The sequence below is a fragment of the Hemicordylus capensis genome, chromosome 2 (genome assembly GCF_027244095.1).
Source record: "Hemicordylus capensis ecotype Gifberg chromosome 2, rHemCap1.1.pri, whole genome shotgun sequence".
Lineage (NCBI taxonomy): Eukaryota > Metazoa > Chordata > Lepidosauria > Squamata > Cordylidae > Hemicordylus > Hemicordylus capensis.
In genome coordinates, this window is record NC_069658.1 from 383,800,120 (window position 1) to 383,827,765 (window position 27,646).

The window sequence follows — 27,646 nt, forward strand, 5'->3', positions numbered from 1 at the left end:
CCACCTTATTATTTATTTATTTATTTATTTATTTGATTTATATACCGCCCTTCCGAAATGGCTCAGGGCGGTTTACAATTAAAACAAGCCACTAAAACAATAAAAAGCTAAAACAAATTAAAAACAATATAGCAATTAACAATTTAAAAACATTTTAAAACAGCAATTAAACAATTTACAGTAATTAAAAGCCCCCAAATCGGGTTAAAATTTAAAAACCCTGGAAAGCCAGGCCAAACAAATATGTTTTAAGGGCTCTCCTGAAGGCTAATAGAGAATTCAAATTACAGATTTCCTCAGGGAGCTCATTCTACAGTCCCAGAGCAGCTACAGAGAAGGCCCGCCTCTGAGTCGCCACCAGACGAGCTGGTGGTAACTGGAGACGAACCTCCTCAGATGACCTTAATGTGCAGTGGGGATCATGCAGAAGAAGGTGCTCTCTAAGGTAACACAGAAGAAGGCGCTCTCTAAGGTAACTCGGGCCTAAGCCGTTCAGGGCTTTAAAGGTAATCACCAGCACTTTGTATTTTGCCCAGAAACATATCGGCAGCCAGTGCAATTGTTTCAAAATAGGTGTGATAAGGTCTCTCCGGGTTACCCCAGAGACCAATCTGGCTGCCGCATTCTGAACTAATTGAAGTTTCCGAACTACGTACAAAGGCAGCCCCACGTAGAGCGCATTGCAATAGTCAAGCCGGGAGGTTACCAGCTGGTGCACCACTGTTTTGAGGTCATCCTCCTCAAGGAATTGACGCAACTGTCGAATCAGCCGAAGCTGATAGAAAGCACTCCTGGCCATGGCCTCCACCTGAGAAACCAGGGTGAGGCCTGGGTCGAGGAGTACTCCCAAGCTGCGCACCTGCTCCTTCTGGGGGAGTGTAACCCCATCCAGCACAGGGAGATCTAACTCACTCAAGTACAATTAGATTGTACTCGAATTATTTGATCGTGAGGGCCAGTAATGTGCTTAATATTACAGTCCTGGAAAGCTGTAGTCGCTCGAATTTTACAACACTGAAGCACACTTTGATAGCTCAACAGTTGAGAAACCATAGCCTTGGAAGAAAATGTTACAATAGCACGAGCACTATAATAGTTAAAATACAGATATTGAATATCAAGAACATCATTGGTGGTAAGGAAAGTCAAGCCAAGCATTCTCATTAGATGAATAAAGTGAAGCTTTCGTTCACTCTGCTGTAGCAGCCCTCGAGGCTTGGGGAAGTTAACAAGAGCTGCTTTGAAAGAGCCCCTGGTGGCGCAGTGGTAAAACTGCCGCCCTGTAACCAAAAGGTTACAAGTTTGATCCTGACCAGGGGCTCAAGGTTCAGCCTTCCATCCTTCCGAGGTCGGTAAAATGAGTACTCAGAATGTTGGGGGCGATATGCTAAATCATTGTAAACCGCTTAGAGAGCTCCGGCTATAAAGCGGTATATAAATGTAAGTGCTATTGCTAAGTGCTATTGTAAGGAACCAGCCACAAATGGCAGCTGTTATCAGCTCCTGGGACAATAGGCTTCAATAATTCAGATGGTAAGGATGACTGGCTCAAAATGAAGGGTTCCCTCCTAGTGATCAACTCTGAGTCCTCAGAAGTTTTAGCTGCCTCCCCAGTAGAGGGCTCAGCCCCCAGTATTTGCTCCAGAGGAAGCTCAACTGTCCCTTTAACAGCAGATTTCATCTTCTTCCTTTGATTTACTCGGTTCTTTTGGTTCCTGTCTCTGTTTTTAGTGCCAGCATGAGAGCTTTGTAGAACATCTAGAATTTCAAATAATCTATTAAAGTTCATTTTTGTGCACCGTTCTGCAATAGGAGACCTCTTATTTTTATTTTTAGTATTATGTTTGTGTTTATGTTTATTTTTGTTTTTGTTCTTATCTGTTTTTATATTAGTATTTGAGTTTTCCTTCTTCTGTGACCCTTTTTCTTTTGCCTTGGCAAGCTGAATAGGAGAATGTTATTCTTATTTCATCTGAATATAAGGCAGTGCGCAGAAAAAGATGGTCAACTCAATTGGATCAAATGTTTAAAGATCTGTTGGCTTCTGATCATTTGAGGAATATACGTGAATCTGTTCTTAGTAACGACTCACCAGCTACCCTTTTGACATCTTATAACGCCCTAGTTCTCGAATGTCAACAGCTATTATGTAGTAATACTTGTAAGCCTTCTCGGCACCATCAAAGGGGTTCCCAAGCTTGGTTCGATGGAGAATGTGTCGGTGCCAGGAAAGCTCTTCTTATTAGTTATCAGAAATATAAAAGAACTTCTAGTGGGCATGATGCTCAGATTCTGCTGCAGGAAAAAAGAAGATATAAGCACTTGTTACGGCAGTTGAAGATAAATTGAGCAGAGATGAGGAAAGATCATCAGTTGTTACATCAGCCTTCTTGGTAAACGTCAATTGTAAAACTGCCTCAGTGAGCATAGTTAGCAAGTTCTTACACTCCTCAAGAAATGCTCTAATCAGTGGGATTTCCATGGACCAGGTGGAAGCGAGTCTGTTAAGCTGCTCTTGCTGTTTAATCATAATTTCCATAATAGCAAGAGACCATTGGTCCTGATTACATGTGGAACCTCCATCACACATAGAGCCTCCATTATCGGGTGCAAAGGAAACTTGAGGCATTGTAACAGTATCTTTCCAAGTAGTATCCCCCAGACCAGAGTTAATTGAACTGGCAACTCTTGTCTCTGCATTAGCAATCTCTTGAGCCAAATTAGAGCATGTATTTTGCATCTCCTGAGTAACTGGGAAGTCCAGGCAGAAAGGTCCAAGAGACCTGTCTAAGTCAGGTGTTGTCCCAGTCTTTTCTAAAGCCATCACTGGGGTCAGCATTGTAACATCCACAGATTTAACAGGAGGAAAGAAGTCAGTAATAGTAGCCTGTCTGTTATTTTTCCGGCCCTTTGTAAATTGTACTCCAGCATCAGCTGGCAAAATGCCCAGCGTACGATAGGTGGCTCTAGTAAATACCATTTCACAAGGAGATGGTGATAGTTTAACCTCAAAAAAGAGATAATTGCCAATTAACAAGATCTGTTGCTAGCTGCATTTAAGAGAAAAAAGACAAAAACACCAACCAAGCCGTTAGCAGCATTAATGGATGAGCAAAGACTTCAAGGCTTCAGGAATTAAATCCACATAGGCATAGCTAACCAACCTTGTATCGGCGATTCGCATTTGAAAACAAATATCAAAGTCCTAAACCTTTGGCCAGCTTTTTCCGTTAAATCTCCGTTTGTTTGCATTCATTTGTTTAAATTCATTATCTTCAGCAGGCGCTCAGATAGCTGCGTCTGTGCTCGCCAACACCGGAACCTGGAACCCCCTTGGATGATGATGAAATAGTGCCATAAATCAATTCATCTCCTTTCATGGCAGCTGGAATGGAAACTGTTGTAGATACAGTCTACAACTTTGAAAAAGTCCAATAAATTAGAACAAAACTTTGCCAGAGGTATGCACCTAACTGGTTGTGGGTTATGTTATACATTTAATGACACCTTTAAACTGCTCCAAGCAAATATTTTAACCTTTGACATAACTTTTGTTTGATCTTTGAGGCATTTTGACCTTTGAAACATTCTTGCTACTCCACCTCACCTTGTGATCTACTGAAGCAGATCTGGCTGGGTGAAAGGTTGTTTCTGTTGCTATATAAGTCAAAGCACCATCTGAAAAACTATACTAAACAAAACTAGTCACAAGGCAGGCAAAACTAGTGTGTACCCTGGGAACCAGTACAGTGAGCTAGAGATGGCAGTGGCTGAGGCAGGATTTCTGCTCCTTTCATTTGTGCTCTATGTTTTGCTCTCTTCATCATTTAAAATGTACAAAAAGCAAAGCCAGCTACCTCCAGGACCTAGGCCTTGGCTTTTTTTGGGGAACCTTCTGCAGAAAGAAGTCCTGCCTCTGCACATACACTACCGAAAGGTAAGATCATCCTTCCCTGTTCCTGTCCCGCTGGCAGTGGAGAACAAGCCTTTGCCCAGGGAGCAGGGGCGTAACTATCATAGGGCAAGGAGAGACAGTTGTCTGGGGGCCCACTGCCTTGGGGCCCCCCCAGAGGCAAGTCACAAGACTGACTCCCCCAGCCACGCACCCGCCTGGGCTTCCTTCAGTTGTATTCATCCTCTGAAACTGATGTGAGTGTTAAGACCTGGAGCTACCAGAACAGCATGTCTTTTTCTAGTACCATTAAATGACTTGCATCGTCCACAATTCAAAAAACCTTTAAACAAACAAACAAACAAATAAATAAAGATTATGTTCTAATGTGGCACATAGGTATGCGTGTGTGTGTGTGTGTGTGTGTGTGTGTGTGTGTGTGTGTGTGTGTATATATATATATATATATATATATATATATATATATATATATATGACTTCAGTGAGCTGGGGGCCCATTTTAAAATCTTGTCTCTGGGCCCACTCCAACTTTGCTACGCCCCTGCCAGGGAGAAAAGATGTATAAAGGACAGCGTTGCCAGCTCTGACTGAAACTGTTCCTTGAGATTTTACACCAAATTCAGCAGATTTAATGAGATATTTTTGAGATATTATGGAAGAGCACAGAAAGAGAGATGTTCAGACGGTCTAATGTCATGGTTATGAAGAACAGCAGCAATACAATTTTCCTTCTAAGAATTCTATTTGTCTTGGAAAATGTGACAATTACCATATCAAAATATCCCTAACAGAATGGCAAAAGTTGATTAAATACATGTATTTCGAACAATAGCAAATTGAAAGTGGCACAGGCAATATTACAGAGACTGAGATTTAAGAGAAGGTTGATGTGTCAATATCACAAATTATTACTATGTGAGAAGACTCAATCCCATAAGAAGGTAGATTGGCAGATGAAAATAATCTCTGTTATGTCATAGATCAGGATAGTTTTAGGGTGTCCTAAAATATTTACTTTGTGTGGACATTGGAATTTGGCAAAGAATCTGAGATATCATTTTAATGCAATAATCTAAACTTGGAACAAACTGAAGAGGACATTGAGTCCTGTGGGCTCTTCAGTAACACAATTTTTTCCCATAGCAATGCTTGGAAATTCCCTGTAGATAAAATAGATAAAGGTAGTGAGAGACTGGGATATTGTACAACATGACTGATGTAGGAGTATGGAGGGAGTAAAAAAGAAGATGAACCATGAGATGCCACCATGGTTCCAGTATCTGAAGGCTAGAAATTATATTAACATTAACATTCAGGAAGGAGATGTACAAACTCAACTCACTGAACCTTCTGCAGAAAGGAGTCCTGCCTCTGCACATATGCTACCCAAAGGCAAGGCCATCGTGTGTAGCATTCCTTCCCTGTCCCTGTCCCTGTCCCTCTGGGGTGGAGAACAAGCCTTTGCTAAGGGGGAAAAGATGGGGAAAGGACAGTGTTGCTGGCTCTGACTGAAGCTGTTCCTGGAGCCTTCCCCCCAATTCTTTTATAGTATCAATGGCTCTGTTTATACAATACCTTACCAGCCCAAGCAATAAGCAAATTGACATGCCAGGAGGAGTGTAGATATCCTGAAATCCTCCCATTATTTTGCTTCATCACATGGAAGGGCTGCTTATACCAAAGCTGGCAATTAAGAGAGAGGATCTGGTGTATCAAAGTGGGGAGGGGGCAGCCCTCACTGGTCTCCCTGTAGGACTAGTGAGAAGTGAACTGAAAACACCCCTGCTATAAAGATCTAGGACTCCTTAAAGACTGAAACCCAACTGGAAAATACCTTGGTCAACAGCAACAACAAAAAACCCAAATCTCCATATCCTTTCAATATTAGGGTTCTTCTCCAGACTATTCTATTGCACAACTTAAAACAAAATATATATATAAAGGTTGTTAGGAATTCTCTCTGGTAAGAGATACCCTTCTATTACAGCAGAGTGCACAGAGGCAAAACACAGCAGAGTCTGCCTAGGCATGTGTGTATGCTGAGAGTAAAAGAAACTTGGAGCCAGTTCATAGTTTCAAACCAGTATAAGGAGTCTTTATTGGAGAACTCCATTCTAGATAGGAAAGTGGAGAGATAGGATCTCTAATCTAGCTAGCTAGCTGGATGCAGAGGGATGATTTCTGCATCTCTGCACACATGGTGCAGGGAGAGAGGAGTACGTGTGTTGCAAGAGAGAAGAAAGGGAAGAGGAATAGGCAGGAAGAAAGGAAGTAAGTCCTGGAGAGTAGCAATCTACATATCAAAGAGATAGTGTCAGAGCAGTAGAGAAGGGATGACCAATGTATTGACCCCTCTAGCCCTCTGACTCACTAATCTGTTCCACTCTGTCACTGAGGCATGAGCCAGCGCAGAATCCTTCACTTCCAACATGCCCTCTCGATGTCTCATTACTCAGTTTATAAGATTCATTTTCTCTCTCAATTTTTCAAAGCAGGGTCTTGGTAGTGGCTTATAGGGGTGTGCACGGAACCGCCACACTGCGGTCCGGCACTGGGGTGGGGGGTCGCTTTAAGAGCGGCGTGAGGGTTTACTTACCCCTCCCGCCACTTTCCCGCTCTGTTGCCGTAAAGTTTAGAGTAATTGGGGCGGCAGGATACCTCCCTGCCGCCCCTGCCGCCCCTTCCCCGCTGCTCCTGGGCAAACTTCACACGAGTGCTTTGCACGCGCGTGCACGGAAAGCACTCTTGGGAAGTTTGCCGAGGAGCAGCGGGGAAGGGGCGGCAGGGAGCTATCCTGCCGCCCCAATTACTCTAAACTTTACGGTGACAGAGCGGGAAAGTGGCGGGAGGGGTAAGTAAACCCTCCCGCCGCTCTTAAAGCGACCCCCCACCCCCGAACCGAACCACCCAGCTCTGGACCGGACCGGTCCGGCGGCCTTTTCAATGGCCTCCGGACCGGTCCGGACCCATCCCTAGTGGCTTAGTGAGAATATCTGCAAGCATTTCATTTGTCGGGCAGTAGATCAGCTTGATTAGTCCATCTTTCTGCAGACTTCTCACTACATGGTACTTTACATCAATATGTTTGGTACGACTCTTTACATCTTCTTGTTTGGAGAGTTGAATGCAGCTTTGGTTGTCTTCATACACCGGTATGGGCTGTGGTACCTCTGTACCTAGGTCCTTCAGTAGTTGACACAGCCATTGTATCTCGTGACAGCCCTGTGCAGCTGATACATATTCCGCTTCAGTGGTTGATGATGCTACTATGTCTTGCTTTCTGCTTACCAACTTATCGCTCCATCTCCATAGAAAATTATGTAACCACTGGTGGATTTCCTTTCTGTTATATCTCCACCCCAGTCTGCATCTACATATGCTTCTAGTTTTGGTTGACTATTAGCTGGTAGCTTGAGCTTAAAGTGTGCAGTACCCTTTAGGTACCTAACAAGTCTCTTAATTGCATTCCAGTCCTTGACTGTTGGTGATGCAGTCTTTCTACAAAGTAAGCCAACTGCTGTGCTAATATCTGGCCTAGTGAGTGTACTAATGTATAAAAGCTTACTCAATGCTTCACGATATCTATGGTTGTCAGATAGTGGCTCAGTTTGATCTTCTTGCTTTATGTAGTTCACTTCCATTGGAGTTGGTGTAGGATTTGCATTTTCCAGTCTGAGCAAGTCTATCAAGTCTTTTTTCTGTTCTTGGTTGATGAGGAAACTTCCATCTTTCTCTCTTTGTACTTGAATGCCCAAGTAGTGTGCAATGTTGCCAAGTTGCTTGACTTCCACATCTCTGTTCAGATGATGCATTATTTTCTTGCTGTCATCAGGATTCTCATAGGCAAGAATCAAATCATCAGCGTACGCCAAAATGTAAATCTATTTGCCATCTCTGCATTTCGTGTACAGGCAGGGATCAGCTTCACTTCTTTTGACGTTTGCTTGAAGTAGCATATCATTTAATTTTGTGTTCCATGCTCTTTCAGCTCATTGAAAAATATGGCCATGTCTTCACTGTCTGGATGGGATCAAATCCTGTAGTTGTACTCTGTGGATATGAAGTGAATAAAGAAGCTTTGGTGGAACAGGCTGAAGAATTTGGTGGGCGTGCTTTCATCCCACTTAATATGGGAAGGGTAAAAGGTGAAGGTGAGCCCTGGTTCCATTCCTTTCGTGTTCTTGGGTTTGTTTGAGCCCTTACTGGATTTGAGATTTAGTTCCCAATTCCAAGACTCTGGGCATGACCAGACATCATGTGGGAGACCTGCTGCAGTTAGAATATCCTATGCTTGTTTTCCTAAATAAAAGCTGCATTGGGGGCAGGAGTTCCAATTGGGATGACAGCACCAGGGGGATTGCTTGCCATTACTTCTATGTTATTCTCCCAATTAAAATTGCTGCCCTCCACCCACTAATTTCCCCCACAAGCACAAATGCTCAACCTGGATTGGCTGCACCCCCATGGATGCTATTAATATTTATTTGTTTATAAAAGGATGATCCTAACTGTGGATGTCCCATGTCATGCCTACTTTGGCACTAAGACACACTTCCAGGAAAGTGATAGTTCCTGTTATATGCAATGTGGGGCAAATAACCAATTTTGATAATAACTTTGGTTAAGAAAAACAACAACAACCACATTCCCAATCCAGGGAAGTCTTTCCCCCTCCCCCACCTTCTGGTAACGCTGGACTTAGAAGAATCCTGAAAACATTCCCTGAAAAGAATAACTCTGCACCGAGTTCTTCCTTATCCATCCACACTGGTGGCTGCACAAGGTTCCGGGAGGCCTTGTGTCAAAACCTTACCTTAGGTCCCACAATGACACATTGGCTCATTCAGTTTATTGGAAAATGGGGACAGAAACCAACATCAGCAAGGGCGTCCACTGCTCCCCCCACCCTCGTAGAGTAGGAGGAAGAGGACAATGTCAACAATAGAGGGCTCTGGGGAGCATTCTCATTGGCTGACTGGGGATACCAGGTGAAGGCAGGGATGGTGCAAGTCTATTCGTTGATACACACCAGTGTTGCCACTGGATATTGGAGTGGGTACGAGAGGTTCAGGGGTCAGCTGGGTAGGTATGATGGCCAGGTAGCACCTCTTCGGGTGTCCAACCTAGCCATTCCTGATGCCACCCTGACCCACAAGATGTCACCAACCTATGTGCCGCCAACCAATAGCCACCAACGTGGACTGGAGGAAGGGAACTGCATAGAGGTGATATACTGTTGTCCAGCCACACCAGCTGTCCTTACCTCCAAGGATGGGGCCAGGCAGCGTCTTGAGGCTGAGGAGCTGGGTAGAGGGCAAGAGGAGACAGAGGGAGGTGAGACAATGGGCCAAAGCACAGACCTGGCAGGCCTACACAACCCACAGCGGGACAAAGCCTCACCCAGAGAGCTGGAATGGAGCGGACCGGGCCCAGGGAGGGCCCAGGGGGAGGCACGTGAGAATTATGTCATCAGTGCACCTCCCAAAGGGAGGGGATTTGAAGGGGAGGAGGGAGGAACAGAAACGAGAGCAGCAGGGAGCACTACTGCCAGGGATAAAGAGGGACGTTGGCCCCATAATTGGGGGTGGGTGAATGGCTTGTAAAGGGCATATAAACAGCTGGCCGAGGATGAGAAGGAGGTGGGTGGTGAGTGCTGGGGCCCTCTGGAGAGAGGCCAGCACAAGGAACAGACAGCCTGGGACAGAGATGCTGGGTGATGCTCAACCCCTCCCCATCCTTGTCCCTGCTCTGAGGCCGGACTCAGCGTGCCCCGGTAGGCTGGACGAAGGGATGCAGACACACATAGCTGGACACCTGTCTAAATCATTCTCAAGACTTTGGAATGTGCTCCCTGCTGGAATAAGAGCCTCCCCATCTCTGACAACCTTTTAAAAATCCTTAAAGACACATTTATTCACTCCAGCTTTTTAATTAGAATTGTGGTTTTAAATTATTTTAATGTTTTAATTTTTTTATGCTGCAAACCACACAGATGTGTTAAATTTGGGGTGATATACAAATATAATAAAATAAATAAATGGAAGAATAAATCTGCCTTATTTCTGTTTTGATACTAACGATCACACACAACTAGCTTCATTCTCAGCACTAGACCCTTTCCCTCCCAAGACCATGAGAGAATGGAAACATCTAGTTTTTAAAAAATGTAGATACAAATGAGAAAATGTAAACCACCTTGTGAAATCTTTATTTCAAAATGTGGTATGTAAATATATTAATAAAATAAATATAGTGTGAACTGGACAAGCACCAAATATCCATCTCTCACGTAGAAACATTTTTCTGGATTCTGAATATTGAGAACTGACAAAATGATTTCCAACTGTCTGCTTTCAGGGATGGCAACTACAAATGACACAAAATGGAGGGAGATCCGCCGGTTCACTCTTTCCACACTGCGAAACTTCGGGATGGGGAAGAGGACGATGTCTGAGAGGGTGCAGTTGGAAGCGCGTTACCTGGTGGAGGAAATGGCAGCCACACAAGGTTCTCTAGAGCCCAACATCCTCCAAAGGAGCAGAAAGCAGTCTGCCAGGACAGGAACCATATTGTATCAGGGAGAGGGATGTTAATTAGAGAGGTTGCCAAATTTCATCATGTTTTTGGATCAGAGTCCAAGCCTTGGTAACTGGTAATGCTTGATTTCAGTAGCAGTAAGGCAAGCATTCTGGTTTCCTGAACTAATCTTCAGTTTAGATTTAAATCTGAACTGGACAATTAACTCTCCTCTCCCACCCTCAAATCTATCTGCTACTGATGCAACAGGGAGAGATGCAGCTTTGTCTCTTCCCACTCCTCCCTGATGATAGAAGGGAAGGAGGGAGGGAGGGGTGGTCTCATCCTCTCCCTCTTCCCTGTCACCTGATGCAACAGTGTTATAACTGCAAGGGCAAGAAGGGAGAGAGAAAGAGGCCGAATTTGCATGTAACACATAACTGGAGGTCCCTTCACCTCTGGTTTCATTAGCTGTACTTCTGAATAAGGGCAACTTCTGTTTTATTCAGAAAAAACCTCTACTCTATACCTTAGGTTTTCACTCAGTTTCATTGCCTCCAGGTCCAGTTCTGTGGTGCCAGCATTATGTCCAAATGCTGGAACTGTGGTTTCCTCCTCCTGCGACTGGAATTGAGGGAGGAAGCTCCTCACTCACTCTGTCTGCTGTTGGCTGCCAGGGATGTCCTTTGGAAAAGAAGGACGCCCTGGCAGCCAGTTCCCCCTACTCTCTGCAGTTGTGTGTTATGTCTGAAGGCGGGGAGAGAGAGAGAGAGAGAGAGAGAGAGAGAGAGAGAGTAGTCTGGTCCTGCTGATGGTAGATGGTAGTGGTTGGTAGAGGAGGTGGTTGAAGGGAGAGTGAGTTGCTGCCATTGCTGATGAGGAAAGAAGAGAATGAGAAAGAGTTGTAGAGAAAAAACTGTCTACAATATAGCAGAAATTACTTGCCTAGCGAGTAAGAGGTTGCTGGTTCAAATCCGCGCTGGTATGCTTCTCTAGAATATGGGAGACACCTATATCCGGCAGCAGCAATATAGGAAAGTACTGAAAGGCATAATCTCACACTGCACGGGAGGAGGCAAAGGTTACCCGCCCCCCCTGTATTCTACCAAAAGAAAACCACATGGCTCTGTGGTCACCAGGAGTCAACACTGACTCGACGGCACAACTTTACTTTACTTTACCCAGAAGTAGGCATCATGAAAAGGAGATGTGGAGGAGAGTCTCACGATCAGTGAGACTCGCCTCTAGGGGGTTTGCGGGGAGAGTGGGCTTAGCCCGCTCTCCCTGCAAACGAGCAGGCAGGAAGCCCTGGGCAGCTGGATCAGCCGCCCACATGACTGCCGGCTCCGTTAGGGAGCCAGCGGGGACTGCGGGGGTCATGTGGCCCCTGGAAATTCCAGGATGCCCCGTGCGAGTGAGCGGGGCATCTTGGAGACACCCTGGAGCCTGGGAGGCTGCTTGCAGCCTCCCGTCCGGGGGTCTCCTCATGTGTTGGTGCGCCGTGGTGCTGCGGCGCGGCAACACACGACCAAAAAACCCAGGTTAGCGGAGCGCTCACTCTGCTAACCTGGGCTAAGGGGAGGGGGAATTAGCGGGGTTTGCTGTCGGGAGCTGCGCGGCTTCCGTTGCAGCACACGGCCACCCAAAAGTGGTCTAGGCTTCCTTAGCCTGCTTTTTGGCAGTCGTGAGAATCGCCTCATGGTCTTCATAGAGCAGCACTAGATATTACAAGCCAAATTTGTTCATCACTCTTGATCACAAACTGCTTTAGTTCTGGGAATTTCCCCTATGATTAATTTAACTGGGAATTGAAGTGGGATCTTACACTATGGGAGACATATAAAATATTGCTCTCAATGCCCCCCAATTAAAATTCTGCTCTTCCTGCACTTCTGTGCAGCAGGTTGCATTGAAGGGGGGAAGCATTACTGAACAGCAGCAGCAAGTAGGCTGTGCTAGTTTTGCATGTGTTCAGTGTCTCTGGGATGTTCATCATCCAAGGCACCAGTTTTCTGGAGAAGGATGACTGTTAACTCTTCCTCCCCTGTTTTTGATCTGTATACTCAGCATCAGTTCGTTACAGTGCAGAAGGATCTGTGGCTTCATCTCTTTATTTGCAAACTGACAATAACAAATATGATAATGGAATGAGGTAGTTCCTTTTTATGAAAGTCCAGGGCACCCCAAACCAATCCCAGCAATTTGGAGGCTGTGGGCTTGTTTTGTTTGCCTTCTGGAAGGATGAGGATAAGGGAGCAAGTGGGGAAAGTCTGTGAGGGGGTGAATGGGGAAGATGTGAATGAGGGAGTTCTGCTTCTGTGCTCCTCAAAAGTCCCTCGTGAAGAGTTGCTGTTGGAATATTGTCTAATTTCATGGGAGGAGTCCGTCCCAGGAGAAACATTGTTGAGGGAAGCAAGAAATGTTTCAGGAGGGCTCCAGTAATTTCCATGGGGGTTGGGGTCTTGCACACATCCATGAATTTTCATCAGATTTTGCTTACTGTTTAAATTCAAAGTGAGATTGGAGGTTCCTTCACTGAGTGATTTTAAGGTGGACTCGAAATAACGTTGATAAGAACCATAGCTTATCCAGTTCCCTAGCAGCATTTGCTCTCCTGCTGTCTCTTGGCCTGAACACTTCATTTTCTTACCCTCCTTTTATCAGGCACATCCAACCCCACCCACTGGTATAGGGGAAGGTATATATGATATTATAAGTCATTGTGAGTGGCATTAGGAAAAGAAGATGACTTGCGTTTTGGGCAGTATACAAATACGTTAAATAAATGGATAAGATCGGGGTGGTATTCCCAATTGAATTGTTGAAAGTGGGTGAGCAGCAATTTTCCTAGGGGAGATAAAAGCCCCTTGTGGAACCCCTGCTAGAGATGTCAGCAATCTCCAGTTCCCAGAAGTATCCACTGAGAAATGTAGAAAGGGAGCAGAACATACCCTAAGTACTGTGAGTGAAGACAAAGCAATTATTTTGGTGCAATTTTAATGCTCTTTGCTATTTTTACTCAGGGTGGTCTTGTACACCAATTGAAACTGCCGACAGTACTGTAGCTGCAGGATCATTTTCACACGATATTTTCAAGAGAGAGGATGAGGCTAGGATTTGAAGGGTGCCATTAGTGCAGCATTTTAATATTTAAAGGATTTCAGTATTAGTTCATACTCAGGACAAATAGGCTAGGGATACTAAAGAGTTGTTGGTGTTATTTTTGTAGTAGGGAGTGGGGGGATTCATCCTACCACATCCCCTCACTGTGTTTTGTCACCCCTGCAGGGCAGGCTTTTGATCCAACAAAGATCATCACAAGTACTGTTTCAAATGTGATCTGCTCAGTGGTCTTTGGGAATCGGTTTGACTACAGAGACCAGGCCTTCCTAGAGCAACAGCACATTGTGGCGGAACGCTTACGTTTTATTCGTAGTACTTCAGGGCGGGTATGTTGCTGTTCTCTGTGTTGAAACGGAGGATCTTCTTCCACTTCTGGAACATTTCAACTAGTTCTGTTTATTCATAAAAACAAGTGAAAGTGTTTCCAAAGATTCTTTCAGAGTATGATAGATGGTGATGGTGTTCTGGTGTGTTTCTTCATGCTTTTCCTATTTATTTGAGTAAGAGTTGAATAATCACCTCCTTATACAAAAGGGTTTATCATTTGCTGTAGTTAACATATCCAACCCTGGAGGCTTACCCTTTATCATTCAGCTGCTCTGCTCTAAAAGCTGTTCCATAAGAAAAGCGCTAAGCATAAGTTTCTGACCCCAAACCTGAAATTGAATCCCCATTTGCACTTCGGTCAGAAAGTGGCATTGTATTTTCCAAAGGCTGTCACTGTTTGAAATCGGAGATGAGGGTAGGAAGCTCTACCATATCTATTTCTCCAATTTGCTGCTATGGCTTTTCCTTCATGAGAAAGATGAAGCCTGCACAACCAGTTCCTTCCCACTTCCAATCTCCCAGACTCTAGATCGGGATTGTCTCTTGCTCTTGTAGGTTTCTATAGTGCAGGGCTGCACAACTACTTTTGGATTACAACTCCTAATGTCCCCAGCCACAGTGCCTAATAGTTAGAGGTTATGGGAATTGTAGTCTAACATGTGCAGGAGGACCAAAGTTGTGCAGTCCTGCTGTAGTGTTTGAAGGACTACCTGGGAATAGCCAAAACAAGTTCCCATTAGCATGGTCAGTACTATTGCTCTAGATCTGTACTATTGCTCTAGATTAGAGCTGCACAACTTTGGCTCCCCTGTGGATGTTGGCCTGCAATTCCCATAATCTCTAACTGTGGCTACTGTGGCTGGGTTTTATGGGAGTTGTAGTCCAAAACCAGCTGGAGGGCTGACGTTGTGCAGCCCTGGATGCCCTGGATGGTGCCCTTGGGAACCTAACAGCTGCTCATCAATTATCAGGTCAGACCCAACACTTGCTTCTAGAAGAAGCAAGGCTTGACACTTCTATGACAGAAAGCTTGTCCACAGAAACAATGGTTGCTTCCTGCCCATCAGAATAAGAAGGAAACTGTTTGAGCTGAACATTCTTTCCCACATACATTGGAGCCATTCATGCCATCTGCCTGAAATTTGGCACACATTAGCTAGGTAAAAAGCAGGATGCTCTGAATAATGTCATTATGGGAGGCTTCACACATCAAGGAGAACTGGCAGCTTGTCCAAACCTCCAGTTCCCGGAGTGTGCACAGGAGCCCAACTTCCAGTGTCAGGATAGCAATGCGGACATGGGGTGTGTTGTCCAAGCCTGCCAGTATCATTATATCATGTGCTACTTGTGGCCTGGAAGCTGAGTAGAATTTGAAGTTGCTTACAGATGTCGGCTTCCAGAACACAAGTAGGGCAAGATATGCTGTCACTGGCAGGTTCAGATGACATGACCAATGTAGGCATAGCCTTCCCAGCATTGAAAGCTGGGCCCCCGTGCATGATGTGTCAGTTCTCTTTGACATGTGATGCTACCTGATGCATCAATCAGAAATCAAACAGCATATGTTTATGGATGTATTCTAGATTTGTTGGTTTTCTGCCTCAGCTTTAATACAATAGGTGGAGCTTTGAGGAAGCACTGTGCCTTTTAGAGATGCATCTGGTGGAAATTCATCAGGAGGTTCTCTAAGAGGTTTATTAGGTAAACTGCACTTGTTGAATTCCTTTCTCGGTGCATCACTCTGGCAAGCTGAAAGACCAAGGAAAAGTGTAAAAGTATGGAGCACAATTTGTAAAGATGGGATAATATACAAGATTGGATGAAGTCTTTACTCCTTAAATGGTACAGAAATTAAGGTGACCATCTTAATGTGAAATATTCATGCTATTTAGAGAAGAGATGGAAATGTTAATTGCCCCTATATGCTTTATATTATTATCCCTTTACAATTTATATTGCTTCTTTAACTTTTCAATCTTTGAATCTTGGGATAATGGGACAGGTTCATGTGTGGATTGGTAACTGGTTGAAGGACAGGAAGCAGAATAAATGGACAGATTTCACAATGGAGGAAAGCAAGAAGTGGGGTCTCCCAGGGATAAGTACTGGGACCACTGCTCTTTAACTTGTTCATAAATAATCTAGAAGTTCATTTGGCAATGAAATCACCAAATATGCAGATGACACTAAACTATTTAGGGTAGTGTAATCCAAAACAGATTGTGAGGAGCTCTGAAAGGGTCTCTCCAAACTGGGTGAGTGGGCAAATCAAATAGCAAATGCAATTCGATGTAAGCAAGTGTAAAGTGATGCATATTGGGGCAAAAAAAAACCCCAACTTCACATGTACCCTGATGGGGTCTGAGCTGTCTGTGACTGACCAGGAGAGGGATCTTGAGGTCATGGTGGACAGCTCAATGAATGTGTAGACTCAGTGTGCGGCAGCTGTAAAAAGTGCAAACTCCATGCTAGGGATCATTAGGAAGGGGACTGAAAATAAAAATGCTAATATTATAATATCCTTATACAAATCTATGGTACAGCCACATTTGGAGTATTGCATAAAGTTCTAGTCACTGTATCGTAAGAAGGACATTGCAGAATTGGAAAATGTGCAGAAGATAGAAACCAGGGGCCATGGAGCATGGATCGGGGCCTGGAGCATCTTCCTTACAAGGCAAGGCTACAGCATCTCTGGCTTTTTAGTTTGAAAAAGAAGCAACTATGGGGAGACATGATAGAGGTGTATAAAATTATGCATGGAATTTTTCTCCCTCTCTCACAACACTAAAACCAGAGGTCATCCCTTGAAACAGAAGCCCAGGAAATTTAGGACCAACGAAAAGAAGTACATTTTTACACAGTGCATAATCATTCTGTGGAATTCTCTGCCATGGGATGTGGCGATGGCCACCAGCTTGGGTGGCTGTAAAAGGGGCTTATACAAATTCATGGAGGACAGGTCTGTCAATGGCTACTAGTCTGATGGCTTCAGGCCACCTGCAGCCTCCGAGGCATGATGCCTCTAAATAACACTTGCAGGGGAGCAACAGCAAAAGAGAGGGCATGCTCTCACTTCTTGCCCATCGGCTTTTCAGAGGCATCTGGTGGGCCTCTGTGTGAAACAGAATGCTGGACTACATAGGCCTTCAGCCTGATGCAGCAGAGCTGTTCTTATTTTCTTATGGTGTGGAAGGCTTTGGTTTGCAGAGCTGGGAATTTTGAACATGTTAGCTTTATGCTCCTTTCCAGTTCCATATTTCTGTGATGCATCAAAACAGAGAGAGTTTTGAAAACATTTAGCTCTAGGGACTATGTGTTGGCTAAGGAAAAGAGCTGTATGGATATAGCTCAGGATATTATATGAAAGGTAGATGCAGGTGGCTACATGGTGTTCTTACAGGTCGCTCTGAATTCATCCTCTTAATTTGAATATTCTACGGAGGGAAAGGTTAATGCTGCAGATCCAAAAGGATAATCTCACAGTATGTAATTCAGTATGTATAATCTGTATTTCAGATATACAGACTTAACCCAAAACTAATGGACTATATGCCAGGATGGCATAAGAAGACTGCAGCTCTTGGTGAAAAGATGTATGCTTTCATTCATGAGAAGGTGGAGTCACACCGGCAGACCCTGGATCCTCAAAACCCTCGTGACTATATTGACTGCTTCCTTGCCCGGTTTGAGAATGTAGGGAGATACACAACTTATTTCCATAGTTCCCTAAGTTCAATGATCTTCTCTCATTTAAAGATAAATGTGAAAGATACTACTTCTACTATGTAGGGGTGTGCACAAAACCAGTTGGCCTGGTTCGGTTCTGTGCCCCCTCGAACTCCTCCAGTTCAGTTCAGTTCAGTTTGGGCGGGGGTCACATTTAAAAAAAAAAACATTCTTTTTACTCATCCTCTCTCGGAGGCTTCTCTGAGGCTGTCGGGGGGGGGCATCTCTGGAAGTTCCCCCTCCCCCAACAGCCTCCATCATGCTCTTAATTGCCCGGTTTGGATGGTCTTCAGCCCATTCTGGGCCTCATCCCTGTGGCAGCAGCCATTTTGGAGGCCTCTGCACATGCTCATTGGGCCTCTGCATGGCCAGGTCATGACCCAGGCCATGCAGAGGGCCATTGGGCTTGTGCGGTGGCCTCCAAAATGGCCACAGCCATGGGGGTGATGCCCAGAATGGGCAGAAGACCCCCTGAATCAGGTGATTGGGAGCATAATTGAGGCCAGTGGGGGGAGAGGGAACTCAACGGAGAACCTTCCTCCACAGACTGGGAAAAGCCTCCTGGAGGGAGGGAGTTCAAATTTTTTTTTTTTTTTTTTTGCAAATTTCTGCAAATGGCCGGGGGTTGGGGGTGGGGAGGGCGGGGAGGTTTGATCTGATGATTAACCAAACCAGGGTTGGGTGGGTTCAGTTCAATATCAGACCATCAAACCAAACAGGCTTGATGCCGAACATGTTTGACATTGAACCTGTTTGCACATCCCTACTACTATGAATATGGATATACCACTTTTCTACAAAAAGCATTTCTCAAAGTCGTTGCCATAGAAAAACAAGCAGATTCTCAGTCTCCAAAAAGCTCACAATTTTTAAAACACACACACACACACACACACACAACACAACACAACACACACACAGTACTGAGGCTCAGTGGGAACAGTTGCTGCCTGCACTATATAAGAGAATTGCCACTTTAAAGGATGCCTCTTTGCTCAGTTAGCAGGGGTAAAGCTGATGCCCCGTTCCACATGGTTTTTGCATTTTATGCTGATCTTCCTTTTCAAGGTGTGGGGGCTGCTAAAGACTATTGTGCTCCCCAGACTGCAGAGGGAGGGGGCACTGTTGTTAATGCAAGTGATAGAATTAAACTATTTTGGTGAAATTGGGGAATCTCCATCAGGAACATTGCAACCTACTGAGATGGGGCAGTGTCTGCATCCTTCTTTCAAATGTAATTGATCATTCTCGCCTTATTCTTCCACCTTATTTTACAGGACCAAAAGTCCACTGAGGACATCTTAAGTCATGAAGATCTTGTCATGACCGTCATAGAGCTCTTTTTTGCTGGTACATCAACCACAAGCCAAGCCGTGCTACGTAGCCTTTTGGCTATGGCCAAGTTTCCAAACATTCAAGGTAGGAAGCTTAAAAAAAACTACTGTGAAGGTGACTGGGCTCCTATAGGAGTCACCATTAATTACTAGAGAAAACAATAACAAAAACCCAGAAAAGGCCTCCAGATCAAGTGTGTGAATAGTTCCTATAAATGTGTTTTCAAAGAATTTACTTTGCTCAGAATCATTTCATCCCTGCAGCTTTAAAATGGAGCAGTTGTAACAAGCAGATTTCTCTGTGCCATCTCTCCCTCCTCTCTACTAGTTTAAGTTGGCATTACAGTATTTCTGTGTGGAAAATGCATAGTGGGTAGGACAATTTTAGTGTGATGAATTTTCAATGGATAATTCGAAATGATCCATGGCAGAGGTCCAACAGTAGAGTGGCAAAGGGCAGTGACCCATGGTGGAACTCCACGAGATGAGTGATATAAGACCAGATGGGATATTGTGAAGCAAGCAACTGGCCAGAGGGAAATAAGCCCAGGGGAGACTGAGTGTGTGAATGGTGTTGACACAACAGTTCACCCTACCCCAGCTATGGGTGGGGACGGTTTTGCTTTGTAACTGTTCGAAAATGAGAGAGGGCAAGAACAGATGGTTATTTTTTGTACTTGGACTTCATTATAGTATAGGCTGTAGACTAAGAGATTCGGCCAAAGGCTTCACAGAACAAGGAGAGCCTTTTTGGATCAGACTGAGGTCCCTCAAGTCCAGCATTATTTTCCCAATAATCAGCTACCAGATGTCTCTGGGAACCTCTAAAGTGGGCCATGAAGTAGTAGTAGTTTATTACAGTTGTAGACCAGCAGAAAATACATATACAAAAACATGCAATGTCATCCTTAATTCCTAACTACAAAAGCCATCATGTGAAATCATTAACAACAGTTAGAGACACAAAAGCAGGGGGAAAGCTTTCCAGTTTTATCATTTTAGTCAGTTTATGTCGGGTACTGCAAGCAGCTGAAACAAACTTGGCAACTCTATCAGAAATACATGGATTCTGATCCGATAAGAGGAAGGATAGATAAAACTCACCAGACCTGCCTGGCATTTTAACTAAAATAGACGAAATAAAAAAAGAACGAATATCTGGGTACTAAGAACAATACAAGAGTACATGTCCTATAGTTTCCACTGCACCTGCCTCATATGAACAGAGACGCTCTTTGTAAGGAATGTTCTGATATTGTCCCTCAAGCAAAGCTGATTGGAGAGCATTAAAGCATGCCAATGGGAACCCCCTCCCCCAATAATCGAAAACTGTAAAACTAAAAAGGTATCTGGCTCATGAAGTCCACAGTCTTCTACTGTTGTTATTTGTCCCCAGCTTCTCTTTTTCATCTGTATACTCTCTCTCAACATGGAGGCTTCATCAGCTACTTATGGATAATGGCCTTTAATAGATCAAGCCTCCATGAGTGTGTCTGGTCCTTTTAGGAGACATCTAAGCTAATGGCCATCTTGTGGCAGGGAATTGCATGTTCACTTTGCACTGTATGAAATATATTAAGAAGTGACCTACGGAAACCTACTCTTAATCCTAATGCCTATTGATTTCATTAGGTGATCCTGAGTTGTAATGTGACGAGAGTGCAACATTTTCTATTCTCTTCCTTTGGAGCAAAGCCCTGAATTCAGGGGCATAGCTGTAATTGGGTAGCTGTAATTGGGTTCAAAGAATTGCATAGCTGTAATTGGGTTCAAAGAACCCGGGCCCCCAAGCTCCACCCCTCCCTATTTTCTTCATTTTCTCCCTCACTCTGTGAGACCATTAGGGAGAGGGGCGAACATGGGCCCCCTCTCCCCTAACTACGCCCCTGCCTGAATCGCTTTTTAAATCACTCAACCCTGACTTCTTGGGGATCTTGCTGGTGCCAGCAAAAGCCAGCCTCTTAGTCAGAAAAAAACATGTTCCATAGGGAGCTGCTATGTACCAATGTCAGACCATTGGTCTGTCAGTCTATCTGTCTGTCTATCTATCTATCTATCATATCTTGTGAACTGCCTAGAGCCTTTGGAGTCAGTCGGTATATAAATAAAACAAAACAAATCTTTATATACTGTTTGATATGTGTGTCTCTGGTTCAGTATTGTCTATTCGGAATGGCAGCAGCTCTCCAGAGTTCCCATCAGGTGTTTCCCACCCTTACTTGAAGATAGGACAATAAGGACATCTCAGCCAGAGACTGAAGGACAGGACATCTCAGCCAGAGACGGAACCTGCAATGTTCTGCATGTAAAGGGTCTCATATGTCTTCTAGTGACTTAGGAGTCCATCCCACTAACGTTGCCCAGGAAATTTGTTCATGTGTATCAAGATAAGTGTCCTTCAGTCCCTACTTCTTCTTCCCCTTCCTTTGGATCCTGAGTGAAGTGGCACCTGCCAATATGTGCCGGACATGTCATGCCCCATTGTTAAAGAGTGTGTTCAAGAGGCCATATCTCAACCAACCTGAACATGTAAAAATCTATTCCCAGTGGGTTAAGGTGAGAAGGGGTGTGCTGGAGGATTTGTGTGTCAGTTTGGCTGATTTCTTTTTTTCTTGGCCATCATAAAGTGGTCCACTTTGGGGAACAAATTCCAGAAGGGGTGCCATTTTCCTTTCTATAAATTCCATCTCAGTATGACATTTTTTTTAAAAAAAATGAGTCCCAGTCCAGAAGGATATGCCTATCAGTTTTAGGCTTGCCTCCCCTCTAAGTATGTCTTAGGCTAGCACTGTGCCAGAGAAGAAAGGATATGAGAATTCGGGAAGTGTATCTTCTAATCGTATTCATTACAGCAAAAGTCCAGCAGGAGATCGATCAGGTGGTAGGTGCTAACCGTACCCCTGGCATGGAAGATCGTATGAAGATGCCCTTCACCAATGCAGTCATCCACGAGATTCAACGATATGAGGAAACGAGCCTTGAAGTCCTTCCACGTGCCACAACTAGTCATACAAAGTTCAAAGGCTACATCATTCCTCAGGTGTGATGACTTGACAAATTATCAAGGCATTGTAGTGAAGAAAAGGCTTTCGACAAAGTTCCTCATCAAAGGCTCTTGAGAAAACTTAGCAGTCATGGAATAAGGGGACATGGTCATGTGTGGATTGGTAACAGGTTGAAGGACAGGAAACAGAGAGTAGGAATAAATGGACAATTTTCACAATGGAGGGAAGAAAGAAGTGGGGTCCTCCAGGGATCAATTCTGAGACCAGTGCTCTAACTTGTTCATAGATGATCTAGAAATTGTGGTAAGAACCGAGGTGTCCACATTTTCAGATGATACCAAAGTATTTAGGGTAGTGAAACCCAAAAGAGATTGCGAGGAGCTCCAAAAGAATCTCTACATACTGGGGGAGTAGGCAACACGATAGCAAATGCGACTCAATGTTAGTGCAACGTGATGTGTTGATGGGGTCTGAGCTGTCAGTGGCTGACCAGGAGAGGGATCTTGGGGTCATAGTGGACAGCTCATTGAAAGTGTTGACTCAATGTGTGGCGGCTGTGAAAAAAGCCAATTCCATGCTTGGAATAATTAGGAAGGGGCTTGAAAATAAAACTGCTAATGTTATAATGCCCTTATACAAAACTATAGTGCAGCTACATTTGGAGTACGGTGTGCAGTTCTGATCACCATATCTTAAAAAGGACATTATAGCACTTACAATAGCAATAGCAATAGCACTTACATTTATATACCGCTCTATAGCCAGAGCTCTCTAAGCGGTTTACAATGATTTAGCATATTGCCCCCAACATTCTGGGTACTCATTTTACCGACCTCGGAAGGATGGAAGGCTGAGTCAACCTTGAGCCCCTGGTCAGGATCGAACATGTAACCTTCTGGTTACAGGGCAGCAGTTTTACCACTGTGCCACCAGGGGCTCATATAGAACAGGAAAAGGTGCAGAAGAGGGCAACCAACATGATCAGGGGCCTAGAGCACTTTCCTTATGAAGCAAGGCTACAATACCTGGGGCTCTTTAGTTTGGAAAAGAGGCAACTATGGGGAGACATGATAGAGGTGTATAAAATTATGCATGGAGGAGAGAGAGTGGACAGAGAGAATTTTTTCTCCCTTTCTCAAAACACTAAAACCAGGGGTCATACCATGAAACTGAAGCCCGAGAAATTTAGGACCAACAAAAGCAAGTACTTTTTCATACAGTGCATAATTAATCTATGGAATTATCTGCCATGGGATGTGGTGATGTCCTCTAGTCTGGCTGGGTTTAAAAGAGGCATAGACAAATTCATGGAGGACAGGTCTATCAATGACCAAAGGCCACCTCCAGCCTCAGAGGCAAGATGCCTCTGAATACCAGTTACAGGGAAGCAACAGCAAGAGACAGGACATACCCACAGCTCTTGCCTGTGGGCTTCCCAGAGGCATTTGGTGGGCCACTGTGTGAAACAGGATGCTAGACTAGATAGGCCTTGGTCTTATGTTCCAGAGCATATACACGAAAATGCTTGGAAGCCAATGGGCCACCTGATTGCAATAGAAAGGCTGCCCCTGCAGCAAGAAAGCAAAGCAATGATTGGCTGAGAAGCATTTTGGTATCGGCAATGTATTTTAAATGTATAAAATACCTGAGCAAATTTTCGATACAAAATACTTTTCTGAAAAGTATTTTCGATACAAAATACAAAACTATTGAAAAATATGTATTTTTAATTCTTTAGATACTGCCCATCTCTGCACTTTCCTTATTATTTCTGATTTCCCCCTGAGCATCAGAGGAGACTAGCCTAAGAGCACAGCAGCATGAGATCTCAGGGTTTCTGGGCAGAAAAATCTACTCAGCAACCAGTAGAAAAATTCACTTGCTCTGTCCGACAGCCAAGGATGACCAATTCAAACCTTGTCTCTGGTTGTCTGACAGAAGGAAAATCTAAAGAGAAGTCTGGAACAAGACTAGAAGGAGGGACCCTCAAGCAGGAGCTATGACTCACCCCAAGGACTTTATTTTGTCTCTGTCCTACTAGAAACAATTAGGAGCTGTAGCATGGACAAGTTTGTTATTTTGGAAAATAAAACTGAGATACCTGCTCAAGCATCAAGAGCCAGCGTGGTCTAGTGGTTAGAGTGCTGGACTAGGACCGGGGAGACCCGAGTTCAAATCCCCATTCAGCTGGGTGACTCTGGGCCAGTCACTTCTCACTCAGCCTAACCTACTTCACAGGGTTAGCAATAGCAATAGCACTTACATTTATATACCGCTTTATAGCCGGAGCTCTCTAAGTGGTTTACAATGATTTAGCATATTGCCCCCAACATTCTGGGTACTCATTTTACCGACCTCGGAAGGATGGAAGGCTGAGTCAACCTTGAGCCCCTGGTCAGGATCGAACTTGTAACCTTCTGGTTACAGGGCGGCAGTTTTACCACTGCACCACCAGGGGCTCTTTTACCACTGCGCCACCAGGGTTGTTGTGAGGAGAAACCTAAGTATGTAGTATACTGCTCTGGGCTCCTTGGAGGAAGAGCGGGATATAAAATGTAATAAACAAACAAACAAATAAATAAATAAATAAAGGTTAACACCCTTTTTAAATTCCTGTTGTTCATAATAAATTTCCTGTTAACTTGACTTTTACTTAGCCTGTGATGTGAGTTAATGCTCTCTCTGAACAGAGAAGTGAGGGAAAAGGTCTCTTCCTTTTATGTCCCTCTCACATCCTTCTCTGACAATGATAGGAGGGGGGAAGGGAAGGGGAATGCCAACCTCGCTGCTGCAGGTAGGGGGGAGGCTACCTACATGTTCTACTTCTAGAGTTATGACTACTAAACTTGTATTATTTTTGCACAATCGTGACTGTGTTCTGTGTATTTAAACTGTTCTCAGGAGGAGTTCTATACAGTCCATTCCTAGGATACTTAGGGTAAGGAAGAAAAATGTTGTGCCAACATTTTCTAAGAAATGTGGAGGTCTCTTGCTCATGTAGAGTGCACCAGCATAAAGTCTGAACTATTAATACTCCCACTATTCCCTTATATAGACCTTTTCTATTATATCACCACTCTGGAGGCCCATTCCTTTGAGTGGACATGCCCAGTTTATCTCTCTTGAAGGCAGACCTGGTTCTAAAAAGATATTTATCTAGTTGAGACAGCTGATGTGTTTCTCTTCTCTCCCTTGAAGGGCACCTCAGTCATTCCCTTGTTGAGTTCTGTGCACTTTGACCCCCTCCAATGGGAGACTCCGGAAAAGTTTAACCCAGGCCATTTCTTGAATGAGAAGGGCGAGTTCAGGAAGAGAGATGCCTTCATGCCTTTTTCAGCTGGTAAGAATAGGATGCATGTTCTCATGTTGCGGTTTGGGATCCTGGAGTGGGGATGGATGTGTGTGTGAGAGAGAGTGTGCTGGGGCTCAGAGAGGGGTCTGGTGCTGCCTAAAGAGAAGGAGGAGCTGGAGGGCATATGTGTTTCTCCCTTTCTCGCCCTTGAGTGGGGAGACTGCAGGTAGGAGCTAGAAGGAGGAGCTGTTCACTTTCTGTCCTTAGGGTCACTGTTCAGAGAAACCTCTTTAGCCCTGGTGGCAGGCAGAAGAATTGGATTGATGGGACAAGGGGAGTGCCCCTGTTAAAATGGCATTTAGCAATCCTTCATCCTAAACAAAATATTCCTCTGTGTACTATTGCATAATGATGCCTCCATACTCACTCTCTAACTCCAGAGACTTGGCTAACAGCAGGTTGCCACTGTGTGTGCCAAGGGCATTGCCAAAAAGCAGAATACGATTAGAAGCAAGTTAAAACAGTTTGCTATATCCTCATGACTCTGCAAATAGCAAGAGAAGATTCTGTTGGTTTGCAGGCATGCAGGCTGTACTATGAGGAAGGGATGCCAATAATTTTGGGGGTCCTAGGACAAATTCCGAGGGCTTACTTCCTCACCTTGTGTCCCATTTGTGCTTTGTGCCTGATAGTTCTTCTCCAAACAGACCCTGGCTCCCTTGCACATATCTATCTTATCTTATCTTATCTTATCTTATCTTATTTCTATACTGCCCTTCCAAAAATGTCTCAGAGAGGTTTACATAATGACAAACCACCGGACCAACAGACCCACAGTTTGCCCCCATTCCCCCCGCCACGCTCCCGGATGATGCCGATCTGCAGTCTGGGAGACTGCAAGGGGGTGGGGAGTGGTTGCACAGGCTTCCTCCTTCACATGAAGGAAAGATGAGGCAGCCAATCAGAGAGGGAGAGAGGGCAGAGCTTCCTATTCTCAACTCTGCTTTTACACAGCAGCAGAATCTGGATGACACAATGCTGCTTCTGGGTCCCAGGTTTTGGTGGCAAAGCTCAAGCAGAACTGAAGATTCCAATTCAGGTTTCAGGTTGAAAACCAACCTGCGGTTCGGTGATGATACCACGAGTTCACGGATTTGGACAGCCACAATCCTGAACCTTTGGCATGGTTACCTCCAGTTTGGTGTTATGTCCGAAGGTAGCCTGTAATTAATCCAAGTCAGAGTATAACCCCTCTCTGTCCATCCATCCCCTTCCCTTTTGCCAAACCTATCTGCTAGTGTGGGTGACCACACCTATCTGTAGCAGTGACCACACAACCTTTGTAGACTTTTCCCTCTCTCCATTTAGTGCCTAGAATTTCAAAATGGCAATACCCCTAACACCAGAAAACCTGGGAAATCTAGTTCTGTGTACTGCACCTGAGTCCATAGTATAGATGAGGGAGGCAGGGGTCTCCACTTGCCGGTGTTTTTTCCTGTCACTGTCTAGTACATTTGGAGGAAGAGGTTTTGCCAGTCTAAAGTCTAAAGGATCTCTGGAGACACTGTTTGCATGGCAGGAACATGGTGAGGAAAAGCATAGCCAATAATCTGTGCCAGCTGATAACTGCAGTTGAAATTTGTTCCTATTGCTGTCCTCTCCATTCAGGCTCCATTTGCTGTCATGTGATTGCTCAACCTAAAGCTCAGAACATGTTTCCTGGGCACAATATGGCTGTGTGTGTGTGTGAGAGAGAGAGCTTACTGATTGTGTGTTTCTTTTTGTTTTCTCCCAGGGAAGCGGGCCTGCCCAGGGGAGGCACTGGCCCGGATGGAGCTCTTCCTTTTCTTCAGCACTCTGCTCCAGAACTTCACCTTCCAGCTGGCTGGAGACACTAAGGAGACAGATTTAATGTCTTTGATTGCGAACTACAGACAATGTGGGGTATACCCCCCAGTACAAGCCATTAGACGTCCAATGTGCTCTATCTAGAGGCACGACATAAAGAAAAGGGATGGAACTCATGGCTCCAAAAGAATCCAGAGTTGTTAAAACAGACCTTATAGGGGAAATATCCCAGATATGAATGGTTATTGCCATCCTAGGACAGTAGCGAAGTATAGACTCTGAAACATTCCTTCCTTCCCTAACTTGCTCACTTGCATTTATTAAAATGCATCGCACAATCAAGTCCTGAAATTGATTTTGTTTTGAAAAGCCTGTCTTGCTTGTTTTCACATTTTCTTTTGTCTAGGTCATCATGAAAGAAGTTAGTGTGATAATTTGTTGATTGAGTTGGAAAGAAAGCATTACATTTCAGTGAAGAAAAAGGGGAAAAAACACATCACCAAGACTGTGGAAAACAGGCTTAGGTATGACATACCAACCCTATTTTGGGGGTCTTGTG

The 27,646-nt window shown here is 44.5% G+C and overlaps 1 protein-coding gene across 1 annotated transcript; it reads left to right on the forward strand.

Moving 5' to 3' along the window:
* Positions 1 to 3,703: 3,703 nt before the first annotated feature.
* LOC128343349 (cytochrome P450 2B4-like) lies at positions 3,704 to 27,429 on the forward strand. Its single transcript, XM_053292264.1, has 9 exons — positions 3,704 to 3,937; positions 7,902 to 8,064; positions 10,271 to 10,420; positions 13,718 to 13,878; positions 17,399 to 17,575; positions 18,886 to 19,027; positions 21,795 to 21,982; positions 25,146 to 25,287; positions 27,035 to 27,429. Exons 1-9 carry the CDS (start codon positions 3,761 to 3,763, stop codon positions 27,229 to 27,231), a joined length of 1,497 nt encoding a protein of 498 aa, XP_053148239.1. The 5' UTR covers positions 3,704 to 3,760; the 3' UTR covers positions 27,232 to 27,429.
* Positions 27,430 to 27,646: the final 217 nt, after the last annotated feature.